This window comes from Trachemys scripta, chromosome 7 (genome assembly GCF_013100865.1).
Source record: "Trachemys scripta elegans isolate TJP31775 chromosome 7, CAS_Tse_1.0, whole genome shotgun sequence".
NCBI classification, from domain to species: domain Eukaryota; kingdom Metazoa; phylum Chordata; order Testudines; family Emydidae; genus Trachemys; species Trachemys scripta.
The window spans coordinates 68,847,606-68,867,725 of record NC_048304.1 but is presented as its reverse complement, the minus strand read 5'-3'; the positions used below and the strand labels follow the sequence as shown (position 1 = coordinate 68,867,725).

The following is a 20,120-nucleotide window of genomic DNA, read 5'->3' as shown; positions in this document are numbered from 1 at the left end:
TTTCCCAGTCTTATGACTACCAAAGTGGACCCTCAGTAATTCACTCCATACTTGCTGTCTTCCTAGTTGTGTGCGTCTTGACCATAGCCCATAATGCTGCCTGGTTTGTTAAATGGGATTTGCCGTGTCCTGTGCAATAAGGCAGTTGCTTGCCAAGAGTGCTGTTCAAGATGCTGTATCCTGTGCAGAATCAGCAAGAACATGTGCACACTCTACTGAGGTTCTGCTGAAGCACGACCCTCAGTTTGTTCTGTTTGATGGATAGTACACAACTGCCCATATAAAAAGTCATCTTCCCAATTAACTCAGCTTGGTCAAATTGCAGAGTGATCATTGACTGGGGCGGGGGTGTGGGGGGGTGTTTATTAAAACTCTCTCCAAACCCCTTATAACCACATCCCTTTGAATTTACCAGTACAATCGTCTTTCACCACCAAAGCTGGATTAATTAGAATCCAAATCAGAGCCATGTGATGGAACAGCCTCAGTGCACGACACTAGAGAATTCACTTGTCAGGTGACAGAGGTGAAGAGCTAACTCCTTTCTCTGAGGGCTTTTGGAGCAAGAGCCAACATTTTATTGTCAAAGTCCCTTTTGATTTAGATGTAATGCAAAGTACATACAACCTCTTTTGTAGCATTTATTTATTTGATTGCTTATTTCAAACAAAGCACAATCTGGGGGTCCTGATTAAAAAAATTCTACAGAAGGAAAACATTCTTTCTGAGCGCTTCACTGGAAAGATGCTTGGTTATGATACTGCAACTGTGTACATTTCAATTAAGAAATTAAGGTATTGCTCTAGTCCTCAGTTGGTGTAAGTCAGCCACATAACATTGACTTCAGTTGAACAAAACACTTGTACAATACCATCATCTCCCTAGCTATTTATGACTAGCCTTAAAATATCTTCAAAGCTTTTGGTTTAGAAAGAAAAGCTAGCCAGTTTCAATGGCACTGGGCTAATTTACATCAGCTGAGGAGCTCTCTGTGTAATTTCATCAACACAACTAAATACATATTTTAGTAAATGCACACACCTGCTACTGATTGAATTATTTTTGATTGTGGCTCAGGGTGTGCACTTTCCTTCATCAAGCATTCACTCACCTTCACAGCAATAAGAGGTCCATGGGTCAGTAATCAACCCATCTCTACTCCTCTCTAGGCAAAGCTAAAATCCTTTGCTACCAAGATCATTCAGCTCCTGAAAGAATGGACAGAAACATTTCCCTATGACTTCCAGGATGAGAAATCCATGAAAGAGCTGAAGGAGATTGCTCACAGGATCACACAATGCGATGAGGTAAGGGGGGAAATAAACTGTATTCTAGGTTTCTCTTCCACGTATAGTCATCTTAGTATTTTCTCCCCACCATTGCTGTGCACCTCCTAACCAGGTTAGAATAACAACTGCTGAGCTGTCAGAGCAACCATTGGATATGGGTTAGGAGATGAACTTAGGAAAAACTGGGTGTGTATCGCCGGGTCCCAGGGGGAGATGACACAGCACCTGCTGATGGTATAGGAGGTGAGAGGAGGAAGAAAGAAAGCGGATTGTAAGGTAGAATACAATTCCAACACACAGTATAGTGTACTTTATGCATCCGATTCAGTGCCTGATCCACATGGACTGTAACTTTCAAAAGAATCTTTAATGCTAGCTATAAAAGCATTTGCTTTAGTCCTCGATGCCTCGGGACCAATCCCCAATGAGAACTATGATGACAGCTGTAACAAGAATATAATAATACTAACACAAAGAAAGATCTTTAAGCTGGCGTCTACCTATTCAACGCTGGTCTAACTACAAATCTGAACTGTTGTGAGCTTTCATGTCTAGCAAGACAGGAGAAAACTTCCTCCAAAGTAACCTGCCAATTCGGTAGATCCAGAGTGGCTAAAACTAACAATGGAGAATCCTATTGTGAAACAGTTAGTTAGAAAGCTCGCGTGACAAAGGAAGTCACTACAAAACTGGAGTCAGAAAGAGGGACGGGGCAGGGGGGAGTCTGAGGGGACAACTATATTGAAGAAATTGAAGTTTTTTTAAAAAAAAAAGTAACATGAATAGATCATAAGAATTAAAGTGAAAAAATGTTTTTCTGATGCTTTGGATCCATTTAAAGACTAGCCTCCCTAGCTTTTTATGACAACAGGATTAGGTATGTGCTTTGTTTCTCTTAAGAGAAGGATGAAGAGCAACAGGTTTAACAGCATTGTAGGAGGCAGCAATAAATCATTATACAATTAGCTGCTACAGCTGTTGTCAAAAGGAAGTACGCTAGTTCATTGAGTCAGCAGTATTGTTTACCTGCATGCTACTAAGAAAATGTCAGTGTCCTAATAGGTGAAAAAGAGGTAGGATTACAATAGCCCTTCTGTTGTCTTTGTAAACAGGAAAAAAAGTAGTTGGCAGGGATCCTGCTATAAAAAGGTGATTCATTTTTAAACATTTTCCACTTTGATATAGCAAGTTCAGACTTTTAGCCATTGTGATAGGAGTATTTCAGATCTCTATTATTGGGAACAAGAGGAAATGCTCTAGCTTTATATACAAGAATAAATTGCCAGTTGGGAGAAAAATCACTGGCTTTATGGAATCGCTCAGTGCACCGGTTGCTGAGGTTTCATGTGATGTCGTTTATTATGGTATCGTAGCATTTATCCTTTTAACAAGGCTACATGTCAAGTTCTCTGTCTGTGAAGGGTTAGGCTGTGTCTGACCCCTAGAAATGTAATTTGACACTAACAAATAGCAAATGGCTCCCAGCCTCACTGTTTGTCTCCTGTTCTTTTATGTTTGAATAAATTACCTAGCAGTGTCTAAAACAAAGTTATTGGGGTTTGGTTTGGTTTTTAATTTTTCACCTTTTTCAGCTTCCCTGCTTTTCTGGATGTATAAGATATTAGGAGTGAATAGAAATAGATGTAAGGAAGTCATGCTGATGTTGATTTGGAGTGTCGAGGACAGCATAACAGATTTTTGTGGCTGAATGAGCAAATATTTAGACTCAGTGTTCTTAGACTCAGATTTATAAATTCACAAGAGCCATGTGGACTGTAGGCAACTCATAAGTGTTATCTCATTCCAATTGCTTTCTCCATAGTCACACAAACATCTAAACAACCCACCACCCTCACCTTCTCCTACATTTAAACTTTCTTCCCTTATCTTGCAAAATACATAATCCATTGCTAGGGGGCCATTCTCCCCTCATCTATGTAGGTGTAAATCAGCTGTCACTATTGAAATCAATGGATTTATGGTGTAAAACCCAGTGTAACTCCGAATAGAAGCGGAACTCTTAAAGAAACTCCTGCAAACTTGTGTTTTAGGCTTTCGTAGCATAATAGCAATAATAGCTCCAGCCAGCTGCTGCTGAGCAATAATCCTGTTGCCGCATCAAGATAAACAATGCTGCCTTCAGCTTCTTATTTGATTCCACTTTGGAGCCAGATTATTGCCTTGTAAAGCAACGTTATGACACTATTATTGCTTAATTATAGCATACTACAGACAACTTTTTGATAGCCATCATCTCTTGCATCTGCTACATAGTTTTCAGTCATCACTGCACATTGGTGGCTTCCTTGAATAGTCACAGACCCATTCCACCCCACTTCAGTGCATCCAGTTGACTCTGGATGCAGAGAACATGACAGCAACAACATTAATCCTTAAAACACCACCTTACTTCAAAGGAATTGGTCCATGGAAACCCAGGAGAGTGATATCATAGGGAAAGAGGAAGGCACAGGAAAGCTGAGTAATTGATTTGGCAACTGAAAGAGAGAGAGTCGGAGCACTGGTTAGGAAGACTGTGGTTTGGCAGTTAGGGTATTTAAAGGGGTACAGCGGGATCAAGCAGTTGGGAAGGAATCAAATTGTTTCTCAGGGAGATGTCATGAGGAAGTCTACATGAGAGCAAGTGGGGCACAGGCACTTTGTGAGGCAAGGTGCACAACTACTGGATTCATAAAGGACCATCATGGTCATGCATCCCCAGCTCCAAATGTTCACTAGAAGCTGGAGATGTGCAACCAAGCCACAGCAGAAATAATTCAACTTGCACAGATTGCCAATTAGTAATGAAATGCAATATGGAAAGTGAATGTATATTAATGGAGTAATCGGTAGAAATATAGTCAGTGCAATAGCTCGGGCCTATGCTCTTCCTTCAGGTCTTTTTTCTTACATCTATTCTGGAAAACCGAAGAGTAGGGCACCTTTGTTGGCCAAGTGCACTGTGGAGATTTTGGGCCTTCTCTGAATTGCAGGGTGCACAGCCAACCACTGCTGCAGGCAGGATACTGAGCTAGAACAGTTCATTAGTGTGATCTAGGATGGGAATTCCCATGACTCTGTTCAGGCCAGCCAGACTATTGGTAGCACAATTAAGGATCAAGTATTTTGCCATTTCCTACACAGAAAGAGACAAGAAGCCTTGCAAAGGCAGAAGACCCACAGCCTTTCAGTACACCTGCTTCCAAAGGACTGACCCAGTCGCTTTTGAAATGGGTTCTGAGCCAAGAAGAGAGACTGCAATTGCTGCTAAGCTATTGAAAAGCAAAGTTGGGGAGGAGGGTGTGAGAATGTTAATTTGCAAAGCTACATAGATATTTAGAGTACCCTGAGATGGGCTCATTTGCCACATGAAAATCAGCTCTGATGATAGGATAGAAAATACCAGATGCTAAGCAGCCTTATTAACCTGTCAGAAATTCCTTCCTGATACAAATCCCATATTTGTACTCGCTGTACAAAGTAAAGGTTCTTACTTATCAATGTCATCTTGCGCTTAGGAAAATGGAACCGTGAAGAAGATCATCAGCCAGATGACACAGAATCTACTGATGACCCTCTCTGCAAGGAGTCAGTACCAGGAGATAAAAGAGAAATTCAGGCAACCTGTTACTGATAAAGGAACCATCCTTAAAAACAAGCCACAGTCGACCCAGAAGGACATATTGAGCATATGTTGTGACCCACTGATCTTGGCGCAGCAGCTAACTCATATTGAGCTGGTGAGATTTGGATTTCCACATTTTAGTCCTTTCATTTTCTATTTACTGCATGTTAACATATTCATGGCCAGGAGTTTGCCATTGACTTCAGTGGATGTAAGATCAGGCTTTCAGTGTAATTAAAGTGCTCCAATCTAACAGATGGGAAGTGATGAATGCGTGAAAGCAACCGGGTAAATCTGTGAGGGAAGAAAGAGGGTACAGTGCTTTCAGGGGTGAGGAGAAAGACACTCCCAAACATTAGGTCTCTAAAAGCCAGGGCCAGCTTTATAGTCAAGCTACTATGAAGGCAACCATGTGGTACCTTAGAGTGTTTGGCCTCTCCTTTCAATCCACTGACAAAGAATGGAGGGAGAGCAAGAGCTGGTGCCAGGGTAGAGGCTTCTTTCCTAGTTCCCTACTGGAGAGAGAAAGAGAGAAGATCACACTCGGAATATTGGGGTCTCAGAAGAACAGAACTAGAGCAAGTCATTGTTGGTGCCTAAGCTCAATCAGGATAATTAGAGCAAAGCTTGTAGGAGAGAGAGGTATGAAGGCCACTCTGATAATGTCTTAGGCCCCATTGGCATACCTTTCGGCTGGAATCCTGTTTATGTTGGTCTTTATACATTGACAATTCCTACTCCCCCCAATGCAGGAGAGGGTGAGCAACATTTACGCAGAGGATCTGATGCAGATTGTCAGTCACATGGATTCCCTGGATAATCACAAGGTGCGTGTGTGGGTAAGGAGTAAGGAGCTTCAGCAGTTCAAATGTCTGTATGCCAGATTCATGAAAGCCTATGAGGTAGCAGAATTCTGTGGCAGTTCATCTACCACTGAATTAGTCAATCTGGGTTTCTGTTTCCACCATACTCAGGGACAATCATCATGATAGTCTTTTTCTTTGGTAAGACCAAAGAAAAGCTGAGTTACTCCTGCTGCTATAGCAGTTCAGAAAACTATTCAGACTCTCTGACCTGGCTGCTCCCTCATGCTTCTTGAAACTCTGGGCTAGTTAAATCCTGATGCTGTTGATTAAGCATTGCTAGTTCCCTGATGTAAATTAGTGTGCTCTCTAATGTTAACTTGAGTCGCCATCCAGACACATGCTAACACATACAGACTTGTAGGGAAAGAAAGAATAACTATTTTTAAATATTAAACAGGGAATACAGAGTTATTCACTCTTTTGAGAATGGCATCCACCCAGCAGAGATGAGAGCCTACCAGGTTTGTCCCATTGCACCTGAATTATAGTTCAGAGGGTGGAACACAAACAGATCTTCTCTTAACCAGTAAAATGTTACAGTCCAAAAGGACACCTCCTGCTAAGTGTCCAGCATTGGTTTTGCTGTTTCTAACTGTGGGTTTGTTACTTTTTGCCCTTTGCCGGAGGAGCTACAGCTAAAGAGTGAAAGAAAAACAAAGAAACTGCTCCGCCTCATATTTAATGGTGCGTTAACATTGGGATGTTCAGAAGTTTGGAAGGCAAGATGCTGGAGATGGCAATTGCCCCTTCATTTCCCCCTTGGCCCTCAATGGCAAATCTGTTGTAAGAATAGGAACTAGGGAAATCTGCTGAGATATTAACATTATAGATGCTCTCTCAGATTAAGTAGAAATAATAAAAAAAAAGTAAATTTTAATTGAAGCATCATTTCTAATAATTTAGTAGGGCATCCTTAAAAAATTGACACTAATTTCCCAGGCAACTTTTTTTTTTCTTAACTTTCTTCAGATAATAAGGTAATATGTTAAATGAGAGAAAGAGAGAGAGAACAAACACACATACACATTTCTTTAGAGGAAGATGGGTAAAGGGCAGGAAAATTTGGACACATTTGAACAATCTATAAACCCTTGCCCTCTTCTCTCTCTCAACTCCCCTGAACAGAAAAAAAAAAAACTGAGTAGGAATATCTGCATCCTTTTTTGTGCTCATAATCCAGAGCTGTTTAGTGAGGTTACCTCATTACTGGATACCTGTTTATAGTTAACATGTGATGACCGGATACATTTACACTAATCTTTATCTGGGTTTAGTGGGGATTAATATATGGCCTCTTCTCTTTCAGTGCCGAGGCGATGTTACCAAAACCTACACCTTGGAGGCCTATGACAACTGGTTCAACTGCCTCAGCATGCTGGTGGCTACAGAGATTTGTAGGGTAAGTACTGGGGGGATCTTCTTTCTATCGAAGAACCCTGCCTTTAAAGACAAATCACACCATTGTGATGTTATGCATAGGGACCCTGATCCTGCAGGAATTTAAGTAAATTCACTCCTTGTGCACCTGAGTAGTCCCACTTAAGTCAATAGAACAACTCATGCATGAAGTTATGTACCTGTATCAGTGTTTTATAGGTTCAAAGCCCTGTGGTTTATATTTCTACATAGCTTCCACATTTATGCTAGTTACACCCACTGAAGGGGAACTTCCATAAAGTTTGATTTAACATAGCTTTTTGGTGTTTTCATAGCATGCTTGGCTATTACCAAAGCTACCAGTAGTAAAACAAATGTTTTGGTGCTTTGCAAATTCACTCTGTCCTTCCATAGCATTATGCAATTAAGTCATTCTGCTTATTTTGGGACATCATTGGATGCCATGGGAATACCTTCTGCTGTTGTACACACAGGATTAAGGAGAAGAAACTGAGTCAGGGGGTGGGAAGTGAAGAGACAGAGAGAATCCATATAAGCTAAATGTATCTTCTATAATGGGAAAATGCACAAAAATTGTACTGCCCAAGTCAATCTCTTTTTGTATATATATTCCCGTTGTGTCATGTGCGAGAGCTCTCCTTTCACTTGATCACCACATCTGGTGCTCCGGGAGCACGTTGCCACTTTGAAATAAACATTTCAAGGAAGCAGAGCCGATAACCCTGCAAGTTAAGTGAGCATAGCTCCAGTGAAGTCTGTGGGACACTGCTGATTTACACCAGCTGAGGATCAGGCCCTAAGTCTGTACCAGCTCTTTGAAATGAAAAATCTGCTCTGTGGGCAGTTCAGTCTCCACACCCACTCAGTCTATAACCTTCTGCTGAGACTGGCTACAAAGATGCCAGTCGTGGCCTCTTGAAATCTCATTGGTTATTACTAATCTCTAGAAAGAGATTGCTCCCATAGATACTCAATTACAAAAAAACCTCCAGGATTGTCAGGCAGTGACAACACATTTATTAAAGCAACCAAAACATTCTTAGTCTCCATGCTGAAGATTGTGCCAAACTTGTGACTATTGAACCATTTTCTTTTGTCATGAGACATCAGCAAAACAGCAGTGAGATAACAGAGCATATCCTGTTTAAAAATAGTTGCCGGCTGAAGATGAATGATGGAAGGGACACAGAGGACCACATGTGTATTAGTCAGGCCAACCCTGTGGGTCAGAGTGCAGGAGAGAGTTTTAATGAAGGAATTTAAGCCAATGGGATGAGAGTAATTTTAGTACTAATAGGCTTTGGATACCAGCCATTGGTAAAGCACAAGCAGCATGCAGCACTGCATCTGATGGGAAGGAAACCAAACATGCAACGCGGATAACTAGCCTCACCCATTAGCATCTTTGCAGTAAAGGAAAATTATTTATATTCTGTCATCATCCTCGAGTATCATTAAGAAGTTTGGGTAAAATCTCCTTAGTGAAAATTAAAAACACCTAAGGCTTGAGAAACACTCTCTCCCCTTCCCTTTTCATTTCCCCCTGGAATTAAGACCTACAGCTCCTCTGGGACACAAGTTTGGCATTCTTTTCTTTGAGGTTTGAATTGTTGGTTCATCTTTGGCATTTTGATGGCAGCTACATTCTCTCTCTCTCGCTCTCCCCTGGTACAAGGAAATTACTTAATAGAGGCTGTCTTGTTTATATGCTATTCCCTAAGCCTTTAGCTCACATGTGAACAAAGAACTGCACTTCCCTTCAACTGGGCAAGGACTTGATAGGAGCCCCAAATCCAGTGGTTTATTTTTTAATAAAAAAGAGGGAATTTGGACAGAATACCCTTGAGGCTGCCTCATAAGCGCCCTCATGTGGAGACAGCCCATAGAGACACCAATTCCAACAGCACATTCTGAAAGTCACCAGTCACCGCTCCCCTTCACACACATACTTTCCTTTTCATCTCAAAGGCATGTTCTTTGTTTCAGGTTGTGAAGAAAAAGCAGCGGACGAGAATAGTGGAATTTTTTATTGATGTGGCAAGAGAGTGCTTTAACATCGGAAACTTCAACTCAATGATGGCCATTATCTGTGAGTATCCCCAGCATAGCTGCTGACTTGTAGTTAAGACCACCACACTTGAAAGCCTAAGCAACATGAGAATGGTCACATAGTCTCCAGCTTCACTGACTCCATCTGTAGGCATACCCCCTGCTGTGGTATCATGCACCCGTGACAGATTAATGCAATGGGTGTTAGCTGGAAGTCTCAGCTGTGAAGTGTCTTCCAGAGAATAAAATGCACAAGAGTGTAAAAATGCAACACTGACATTTAAAAGAAGTACACTCAAACTTTGTTTTAATCATCTTTCTCTCCCTTACATTTCAGCTGGCATGAACCTGAGTCCTGTCGCACGGCTAAAGAAAACCTGGTCCAAGGTCAAAACAGCTAAATTTGATGTTTTAGAGGTATATACAAGATTTACACCCTATTTAATAAAAATCATTAGGTACTAATGCCTTAGGCATAGGTGTGAATGCATATAAGTTGGGAATGGTTGGCACCATTTCTCTTGACTTGAAGTCCTCTCCCTGTCATGGGGAAAAAGATTGATATAGATTTTCTTCTTTTTAACTCCCTTCAGATGACACTTTTCTAACAGTGGAATGAATTCTCAAACCAAAGATATTCCTAGGCACTTCCTTTAACAGTGACCATTTCTCCCACCTCTAGATCTAAATGGATGTGTTTTTTTGTTTGTTTGTTTGTTTGTTTTACCCTGAACTCTAATTAAAATACTCCATCTAGTGGAGATCTGGGATCAACATTTTTTCACTAAGAAACTTCTCAAAACACAATCCTCAACAGGCAGATAAAAACGTAGATTAAGTGTCTTTTAGGGAAGCACATTCCCGTTAAACATTCCCTAAGCCACCAAAAGGTGTTTATTAAATGTAATATCAATCCAGTACCTTGCATCCAAACACCTGCTAGGGAAAGCTTAGATCCAAACTACATACATTGACTGGCCTGTTTTGAATTATTGTGAATGGATCCTAAAAAGTAAAGAAAAGCAGATGTTACACTTTTTTTTTTTTTCAGCAATTGATCTAATTATACAAAATCATTGGATTAAAACCTATATCTATGAGAAACATAATGGTTTTGTTTTGTGGGGGGGGTATTTAAAACAGCATCATATGGACCCATCTAGCAACTTTTGTAATTACCGGACAGCCCTGCAAGGAGCAGCACAGAGATCTCAGACTGCCAACAGCAATCGTGAAAAAATTGTCATCCCCGTTTTCAACCTGTTCATTAAAGATATCTACTTTCTACACAAGATGCACACAAACCGCTTACCCAATGGACAGATAAACTTCAAGGTAGGTCTCTCCAATTATAGAAGTAGCATAATCAAATGCTGTATATTAATTTTTAAATTCCCAAATATTTGTAAATAGAGAATTCTTATAGTCCAGTATAAGTATGTCTCCTAAATTATTCAGCCTGCCTGTAATCTATACATAGAGGCAAGTAGTTTTCCAGGGGGAGGACTGAGCGTTAGAGATCCAATTCCCATAAGTATAATGCCCTGGAAAGCATGCACTGGATTTAGTACATCTAGATTACAGATAAATACCCCCCCCACACACACACACACAGAGAGAAACTTATCTAAACTGCAGAAATTTAATTCATCTGTGTTAACTGATCATTCCAATACAATTGAAAACACTAGTGATAACATATTTAAAAGCTGTATATAAAAGAATAGGCAAAATGCACAAGAAAATGTAGAAAGTATGCGAACAGGGGTGACTTTAATCAACTGGCTCTGTTAACCAAACTGACACATGAGACAGATCAAATTGAAAGAAGACAGGATTTCAGCAGAGAAGAAGAGGGAAATGCTGGGTAGAATATAGTGTGATGAAATACTAGTATGAAGGATGCTAAAAGAAAAAAGGGAAAATCCTTCAAAAACACTTAACAAGGGAGCTAGGATAATAAGAGGCTTGAAAAGTCATGAAAGAAAAATTACAAGATCACACGTGGAGGTGGATGGAGGAATTTATATAATAGTATTGAGTATACAAAAGATTTTAAAGAGCCAGTGTAGAAAAATTAAAAGATAGCAGAAGTTGTGAAAACCAAAAAAAAAAAAAATCTCCAAGCACAAAAGAAGCCATGCTGGATTATAAAAGTCTAGATGCAGCAGAATTTGTACAGCTAAACTTACAAGTGCTGTTTTCAAGACTTAGGAATTTGTGTTTCTTTAAATCTCTACAGTACCTTGTGACTCCAAGTTCAAGTCCCTCTCTCTGTCTAGTCATTTTTTTCCAGTGTTTGCTCCATTGCTGGAGCGAAGCTTGATAGACCTATGGTGCAACATCCTCAACCGCGCTTAGATTTGTTCTCAACTTTAGGTGTAACATCCACACTTCTAACCTATTGGTTACTTCCCCTATTTCTTAGGATACATCTACACTACGGGGGGGGGGGGTCGATTTAAGATACGCAAATTCAGCTAGGCGAACTTACCCCGCTGTAGGGATGGCGGCAAAATCGACCTCTGCGACTTCCCATTGACGGCGCTTACTCCCACCTCCGCTGGTGGAGTAAGAGCGTCGATTCGGGGATCGATTGTCACGTCCTGACGGGACGCGATAAATCGATCCCCGAGAGGTCGATTTCTACCCGCCGATTCAGGCGGGTAGTGTAGACCCAGCCTAATACCCTCTAAAGATTGTTCTGTTAGAGGTTCAGTACTTCTCTTGATATTTGAGAGGAACCATGTCCGGTCTAGTGAATCACCCATCTTCAATAAGTCAAATTACTCAATAGGAGAAAAACTTCAGTAACCTAGTTCTTACTTATATGAAGCAGCAGTGCCCATTAGATGGGTGGGATTTCTAAAGCGAACTAATGAGGTGCACACTAAACTAGCCGGCGTAGACCCTGTTTGAAACAGCACTTCATTGATGAGCACTAGGGAACTTTTAGTTTGTGCTAGTAGGGTCTATGTGGGCCAATTAGTGCACATGTTGGTGTGCTTTAGAAATTACACCCTTCTAGTGATCAGTGCTGCTCCTTGTAGACAAGCCCTTAGTGTGAACTTGCTTGAATCAGGATCTCTAGATTTGGCCCAGTGTCAACTAATCAATTATCAGTCAAAATACTTTTCTTGTCCTACTCTAGAAAAAACACCTAATTTGTCACAAACTTCCATTTTTCCCTCCAGAAGAATGAAATAAAGTTAATTTGTTTTCTAATAGCAGCAGCCCTGGACTGAAGTACTAAGTAGGTTTTGAGGAGTCCAGTGCTGTTTCTGTTGAGGTCAATGGCAGTTTTCACATTGACTTCAAATAGAAGCAGGATTGGGCCCCAGGTCTGTACTGTAAATAAATTCTGTATTTCCTTATTGGATGCATTGTGTATTGGACATTATTGATGTGAGATACTTGATATTTGAATACCAAGGGGGGAGAATGGTAACTGCTATTCCTAGGTATTAAGATGTATTCTTCATGTTTGCTGTGCAGATGAAATGAGGACTCGAGAGTTATCAGATTCCTTAAAAGGAGTGCATTGGGCTATAACAATGAATCAACTTGAGCTAGAAAACATGTTTTAGGTGTTTGTTTTTTAAATAGTCCAAAGTGGGAATTCAAAACATTAGAGTAGGAGTTCTAAAGACAACATTCCAGAGAGAACTCCATGCCCTACTCTGACTTTTCTCCCAATCTATCACTCCTTGTTAATCCTTTATTAGTGCAGGGCAAGACGGGAACTCCTGGTTCAAGCCCTTGTTTGCGTTAGTACACTGCTCTGAGAGAGTCAGAGTTCTCTCCTGGTGCCATTTACCAGAGCTGCCGCTTTTGGCCATTGTAATCTTTTCCATATATCTAGCAATTCTCTATAAAGAGCAAATTCCTATAGGCTCTGACCTTTACTTAGCTTCTGTTCTCTGGAATCTGGATCTGACATTTGACAGATGTTAAAATAGTGTTGTAACTACTATCCTTCACCACCCACCTTCAATCCTTTCAGGGTTCTGAATGCCTTAATGTCACCTATTGCTGCAAGAATATAGACCTAGTGTTGTTAGCTTTTCTATTTAAGTTCTTTAAATAGTTCAGGCTGTCTCACACAATTCTTCCTCTGTAGCAATCTGGTTCCTGAGCAGTCAGCCAGAAATGTACTTAGAATTCCAAATGTGTCGTCACTAGTCCTCCACATGTACCTGGGAAAGAGTATCTCATGGAAAAGAAAATAGGGTGCCCCACTTATGTCGTCATTGTTCACCTACTGGAAGAGTCTGTTGTGTGTTCCTTCAGTACATTTATTAGCTTTTTTCTGTAGTAGTACTAAATACCATTTGGCCGCAGCATGTGGTTATTCAGCACAGCAGCTCCTACTGTACAGACCTGGGGCCCAATCCTGCTTCTATTTGAAGTCAATGAGAACTGCCATTGACCTCAACAGAAACTGCACTGGACTCCTCAAAAGCTACTTAGTACTTCAGTCCAGGGCTGCTGCTATTAGATTTTTTTTTTAATCTACATTTCATTTACATAGCAGAATTTGGACCAGACTTGGATTCTCTCCCTGAATAATAATTGCAGACACATTCTGATATTCTGTAGATACTCCTAAAAGCATGTTTGACTTAAAAAACACACACAACACCACATACACAACCACATTCATTCTAACAAATATGAGAAATGGTGCTCCTGGAAATATTTAGTGGAAAAAATAGCTATTGATTACATAAATTATTAATTGTTTGCATAGTTTAAATTTAAGGGGTGCTTTACAAATGAACTAAGACCCTTTCTCTGAAGAGCTTATACTTAAGGCTGCTTTGAAAATTTTAGTACAAGGGAGAGATCACACACAAAACAAGAAATGGGTCAACAGCTTGTGATTCTAGAGGAGAAAGAGGAAGGCTTGCTGGTGGACTGTGGGATATAAATGAGGAGAGAAATATTTGTTGTTTGGCAAATGGAGACAGTCTGTTCCAAGTCTAAGAGACCCCAGGAGAGCAGGTGTGAAGCTAGGAATGAAAGAAGGTTAAAAGGAGCAGTAAGGAGACAGGATAGGGAGTGAGAAGGTGGAGTAGAGGGAAATGATCAGAGACATCAGCCAAAGCAAGGTTAAGGGGCCTTGAACCTGAGGCCAAGGAGCCTGAATTTGATAGGAAACCAAAAGAAAATTTTTATTTAATATTATGTTGTTTTTATTGCCTCATGCAGAAGTTTTGGGAAATTTCAAGACTAATTCATGATTTCATAACATGGAAACAAGTAGAGTGTCCTTTTGAGAAGGACAAGAAGATCCAGAGTTATCTACTCACGGCACCTATTTACAGTGAAGAAGGTAAAAGCTCTGTCTTTTATTTAAGTTTATAGTGGGTCTTTCCTTCAATTGTTGCATAGGCATGGGAAGAGCACCAGAGAAGGAAAAATAAAGGAATGTGTAACCAAAAAAAAAAAAGTAGGAATGCCATTCTATCTTCCTGAAATTGCCCTCCAGGTCACATTAGAAAAATGACATGGCAGTTTAGATAAGTTTGTACTGCCACTGCCCACATTTTACTAATCTGGCACCTACCAACATCCATTATTTCATTGATTATTTTAATGATTCTTTAAGAAAAAGGAAACTGGACACATCCATTTTTGATCGCTCTTATTTGTTTTTTTATCTAGCTCTGTTTATAGCATCCTTCGAAAGTGAAGGTCCAGAAAATCACATGGAAAAAGACAGCTGGAAGACACTCAGGTATAAAAACTTTTCAAAATTCTAGCCCCTTTCTGTATCCATAAACAATCTCCTTTGTAATGCACTCACTTCGTGCACTCAGCATATACACAGCCAGAGTTGAATGTTCCATGTATGGTGTGGATGGACACACAGCTTTGAAATTTCCCCTTTCCATTTGCATACAAAGAGAAATAACTGATTTACTCAGCTGTGCACACCACACATTGAAATTAAAATGTAGGTCCCAAGACTATTTATAAGTGATTTTCAACCTCTTTGAACATTTAATTTTGACTCCACAATCCTAGCTGAAGAGGCTGAGAGATGGAATAATAGGGTGTTATTTCTCAGAGTTAAAGTATGGTTGCAATGATGGCTGGAGACATTATGCCAGGGTAATGCAGAGGAAGGCATAGTGCCACCAGGAATGCTTGGAGGAGCCTACTCAAGAGCAGTAGTTGCTACTTACGTACAGGAGGTGTAGCATGGACTAAACCCAGCACTACCCTCCAAGCACTAGCCAGTGTGTTGGGGAGGGCTTAGTATTTGCCTGAACCCACCCATCCTTTGGGAACTGCAGTACTGTTGACAGGGCAAGAAGCCAAACAATGGCTGCCCTTTCTATACAGATGCCCAGGGTCGGTCAGGGCAGGGAGAGGACTCCTGCAGAGATGTTAGGAGTGAGTGCTAGAAACAGCCACAATGGCAAGTTAATGTTAATGCAACTAGAGGGCATCATTCACACACTTGCCATTCCGATCAGATAGGAGGAAAGATTTAGAGCCAGATTCTCAGCTGGTGTAAATCAGCATCTCTATTGACTTCAGTTGAGCTATCCCAGGTAAAACCAGTTTAGGATCTGGCCCTTAAAGAAAGAATTCTGACAATAAAAGCAAGGAGTCTGACACAACTTCATTACCTTGAACAAGAATGCTTCTTTCATTGTGGTAGGGAGAAGAATTGCTCTAATACATGTGATTTATTTTTTTTCATTTCTAGGACAACTCTGCTTAATAGGGCCTGAGATTTTTGGATCTGACCTGCAGAATCTAAAGCACACAGGAAGAACTTTGTTTTTAAATAGTGAATGTCTTGGGTTGAGATAAACAAGACCTCACTGGCTGAGGTCTGTTTTGTATATACAATACCTTTTATGAAATAAAAATGTGGTAAATATTTCACATGTCAACCTTAAGGCACTTAAAAGTGAAGGATTTTGGTTATTTTAAAAACACAAGGGCAGGGCCCTGTTCTCAGAGATGAAGTGTATCATGGGAGATGGTATCCATGGTGAGGTCTTAGTCTAATGACATCCAAATCTTTTTTTTAATTTTGATTACTTCCACCTTAAAAAAAAAACACACACACACCAAATACAACCAAAACACTGCACAGGTTCAACACCGTTAGGTCCCAATCCTACAAACACTGACACATCTCCGTAACTTTAAGCAGGTGAGGAGTTAAAGGGAAGGAATGAAGAGTCCCATTCAAATCTCTGGGACAACTCACATGCTCAAGTCAAAGGGGTGCATCAGTGTCTGCAGGACCAGGGCCTTAGACATCCGCAGTGAGGCTGTTCCTCTCTTACATCGGAGAATAGTGCCTTACAAGGTACTGAAATTGTCCAGTGTACCTTCTGATTCTGGGCTGGAAGCAAGCAAAATAAAAATATGGATGTCTTAAAAACCAGCTATAATGTACTTTGTAAATAAACTGGAAGATATGGCACATGAACTAGAGTATGCCTGCCTACAACAATGAAGGTGCAGCAAAACATATTTTTGTTATATGCTTTGAAGAGAAGAAACGGGACAACTGCTAGATTTTTCTTTCTTTTTTTCTTTTTTTTTTAAAGTATTAACACTTTGGGAACTATCTTTTGAGTTCTGAATGCAGAATATTTTTCATTTTCTTTATCAGGGATTTATTTTAAAAAGAAAAGGGTGTCTAATCTAGATAATCTCTACAAAATGGATGTCAGTCTCCAATTAAGATTTATTTTGTTTAATGAACGTACTATTACCCATGACTGTCGGTTCTCCTTCCCAACACTTGTTCTCTTAGGGCCTGAGGGTTGGATATTTATCTAGATAATGAGAACCTCCAGACAGTTACATTAGAAAGGATTGTTTCAATGCCATCAAGAGCTCAGAAGGGATACAAACCCTCATATGTCAGGTCATTAACCAATCTCTAACGGAGGGGGTTGGGAAGAAGGTTGGCCTATGAGCAAGTTAGTGCTGTATGCTCATGTAGGTGGGCAGGTACCTTCCTCTGATGTATCTTGTGCTGACCTCTGTTGGAGACAGAATGCTGGACTAGCTGGACCACCAGTCAAGTCTGTTAAAGCAATTTCTCTGTTCCAATCCTGCAAACACTTCCTACTGAATGCTTACAACCTTAAGTAGTCCCGTTTGCATTTACCCACAGTAAGCGATTGCAGTGTTAAGCCCTTAATGTTTCCAACGAGAGCTTTTTTTCCCTAGATATTTATTCTTTTGAAAAGTAAATAGACCAGGTAGGGAGGGGAGGATGCGGGGGAAGGAATTGACTTTTTGCTGTTCCCATAGCACTGAGATCAAAGAGCGACAAACAAAAGTTAAATAGTTGCCATTAAACAAACAAACAATCTGATTAAAGTGGAAGGAGGAAGTACAAATGCTAGCTGTGAACACCAACAGCCCAGAGAGAGAGTGAGGATAGCTCTGTTTCTTGTGATCTGCTGCTATTTTTCCTGTGCTGAAGTACTGATTTTCAGCCCTGGGGTAGAGTAAGAATATTTATACTGTATTATTACAGTGTTTTGCACTTTCAGAGAAGTTCTAGCTAGTGATATAGTCAGACACTATAAAAAGGGATTGTATATCAGCTTTGTTTATGTAATTGAAATTTAAAAAGGGATGCTTAAAATTTAAGAAAATATATATTTGAAATGCAATTTTAGAACACTTTCTGTATGTGTATTAAAAGCTTTTACATGAATGTGCACTTCACTGGTCTATCAGTCCTAGTATATACTTGAAATCAGTGCAGTGTCTACATGGGTTTGTTTTTTTAATTTTTTTCCTCCTTCAATTTGATACATTCCTTAAATACTGTGTTCTGCTATTCTGAACTGCATTGCTACATATAAAGCTGTACCATAAAGCAGGATATTCTGTGTTTGACTGGATGTGCTTGCATTAATAAAAACCAAGTTGCTTCAACCAGGCTAAACTTTATCTGTTTTTCTTTTGCAATCTGATAAAGTTGCAGCTGAGCACTGAATTAGGTGATCCAACGTTGGCAGGTAATGTAGCTTTGTGACTAGGCTGACTGACTGAAATTTCAGCCTGGACTTATAGATATGTGATCTTACCTTTATGCCTCACTGAAGAGTTCAATATATTCAAGGAAAATCCACTGCAGCATTAAGCTCAGAGCATGTTTTTTCCACACATATTGAACTATATATTCAAATATATCTTTATATAATAACCTACTTCTGCTCCAACATAAGCAGGAAGATAGGCAGTTTAGCTGCTTAAAACATTTCACATAACCTGAATGTGAAGTTCCAGAGTTTCTCCTCTCACCCATCTCCTTTATCTTGTTCATATAGCAGTCATAAAAGATGTACACTAGCTTTAGCACACTAAAAAGTTTCTCTCAAGGAGGAATCCAGGCACCTCAATAATTCCTAGATCTTGCTTTCCAGCAATAGAATAGAATCATAGAACTGGAAGGGACCTCAAGGGGTCATCTAGTCCAGTCCCCTGCACTCATGGCAGGACTAAGTATTATCTAGACCATCCCTGACAGGTGTTTTACCTGCACTGAGAAATCTCCAACAATGGAGATTCCACAACCTCCGTAGGCAATTTATTCCAGTTCTTAACTACTCTGACTGCAGCACTAGAAGTTTTTCCTAATGTCCAACCAAAACTGCCCTGGCTGCAATTTAAGCCCATTGCTTCTTGTCCTATTCTCAGAGGTTAAGGAGAATAATTTTTCTCCCTCCTTGTAACAATCTTTTATGTACTTGAAAAGTTATGCTTCCCCCCCCACCCCTTCCCCCCGTCTTCTTTCTTCAGACTAAACTAACCCAAATTTTGCAAATTCTCTCATAGGTCATGTTTTCTAGATGTTTAATCATTTTGTTGCTCTTTTCTGGACTTTCTCCAATTTGTCCACATCTTTCCTGAAATGTGGCACCCAGAACTGGACACAGTGCTCCAGTTCAGGCCTAATCAGCGTGGAGTAGAGCGGAAGAATTACTTCTCGTCTCTTGCTCACAGCACTCCTGCTAATACATCCCAGAATGATGTGGGGTTTTTTTTTGGTTTTTTTTGTTTTTTTTTTTTACAAGTCAACAGTGTAACACTGTTGAGCAATTTAGCTTGTGATCCACTATGACCCCCAGATCCCTTTCCGCAGTACCCCTTCCTAGGCAGTCATTTCCCATTTTGTATGTGTGCAATTGATTGTTCCTTCCTAAGCGGAGTACTTTGCATTTCTCCTTATTGAATTTCATCCTATTTACTTCTCCAGTTTGTCCAAACCATTTTGAATTTTAATCCTATCCTCCAAAGAACTTGCAACCCCTCCCATCTTGATATCGTCCACAAACTTTATAAGTGTACTCTCTATGCCATTAGCTAAATAATTGATGAAGATATTGAACAGAACCAGACCCACAACTGATCCCTGCAGGACCCAACTCGATAAGCCCTTCTAGCTTGACTGTGAACCACTGATAACTACTCTCTTGGGATGGTTTCCAACCAGTTATGCACCCACTTTATAGTAGTTCCATCTAGGTTGTATTTCTCTCATTTATTTATGAGAGGGTCATGCAAGACAGTATCAAAAGCCTTACCAAATTCAAGATATACCACATCTACCCTCTCCCCATCCACAAGGCTTGTTATCCTTTGTCCAAAAAAAAAACTATTAGGTTGGTTTAACACTACTTGTTCTTGGAAAATCCATACAGTTTCTTATCTTCTCCTAGGTGTTTGTAAATTAATTGTTTAATTATATGCTCCATTATCTTTCCAGATACTGAAGTTAAGCTGACTGGTCTGTAATTCCCTGGCTTGTCCTTATTTCCCTTTTTTCTAGATTGGAAAAGGGGCAAATATAGCATCAGTCCTCATGAATTTCTCCTGTCTTACATGACTTTTCAA

At 40.1% G+C, this 20,120-nt stretch overlaps 1 protein-coding gene across 4 annotated transcripts in view; it reads left to right on the top strand.

Annotated features, from left to right (window-relative positions):
* RASGEF1A (RasGEF domain family member 1A) overlaps positions 1–18,163 on the top strand; it is a 75,774-nt gene extending 57,611 nt beyond the window's left edge. For 3 of the 4 annotated variants that reach the window (XM_034776347.1, XM_034776350.1, XM_034776349.1), the window contains exons 4-13: positions 1,170–1,307; positions 4,808–5,029; positions 5,667–5,753; positions 7,087–7,179; positions 9,165–9,267; positions 9,565–9,644; positions 10,371–10,562; positions 14,439–14,562; positions 14,895–14,967; positions 15,949–18,163. In XM_034776347.1, the coding sequence (XP_034632238.1) occupies positions 1,170–1,307; positions 4,808–5,029; positions 5,667–5,753; positions 7,087–7,179; positions 9,165–9,267; positions 9,565–9,644; positions 10,371–10,562; positions 14,439–14,562; positions 14,895–14,967; positions 15,949–15,973 (1,137 nt within the window). In that variant the 3' untranslated portion in view covers positions 15,974–18,163. The remainder of the gene's footprint in view (positions 1–1,169; positions 1,308–4,807; positions 5,030–5,666; positions 5,754–7,086; positions 7,180–9,164; positions 9,268–9,564; positions 9,645–10,370; positions 10,563–14,438; positions 14,563–14,894; positions 14,968–15,948) is intronic. The other variant, XM_034776348.1, reaches the window with a different exon arrangement.
* The last annotated feature ends 1,957 nt before the right edge of the window (positions 18,164–20,120 follow it).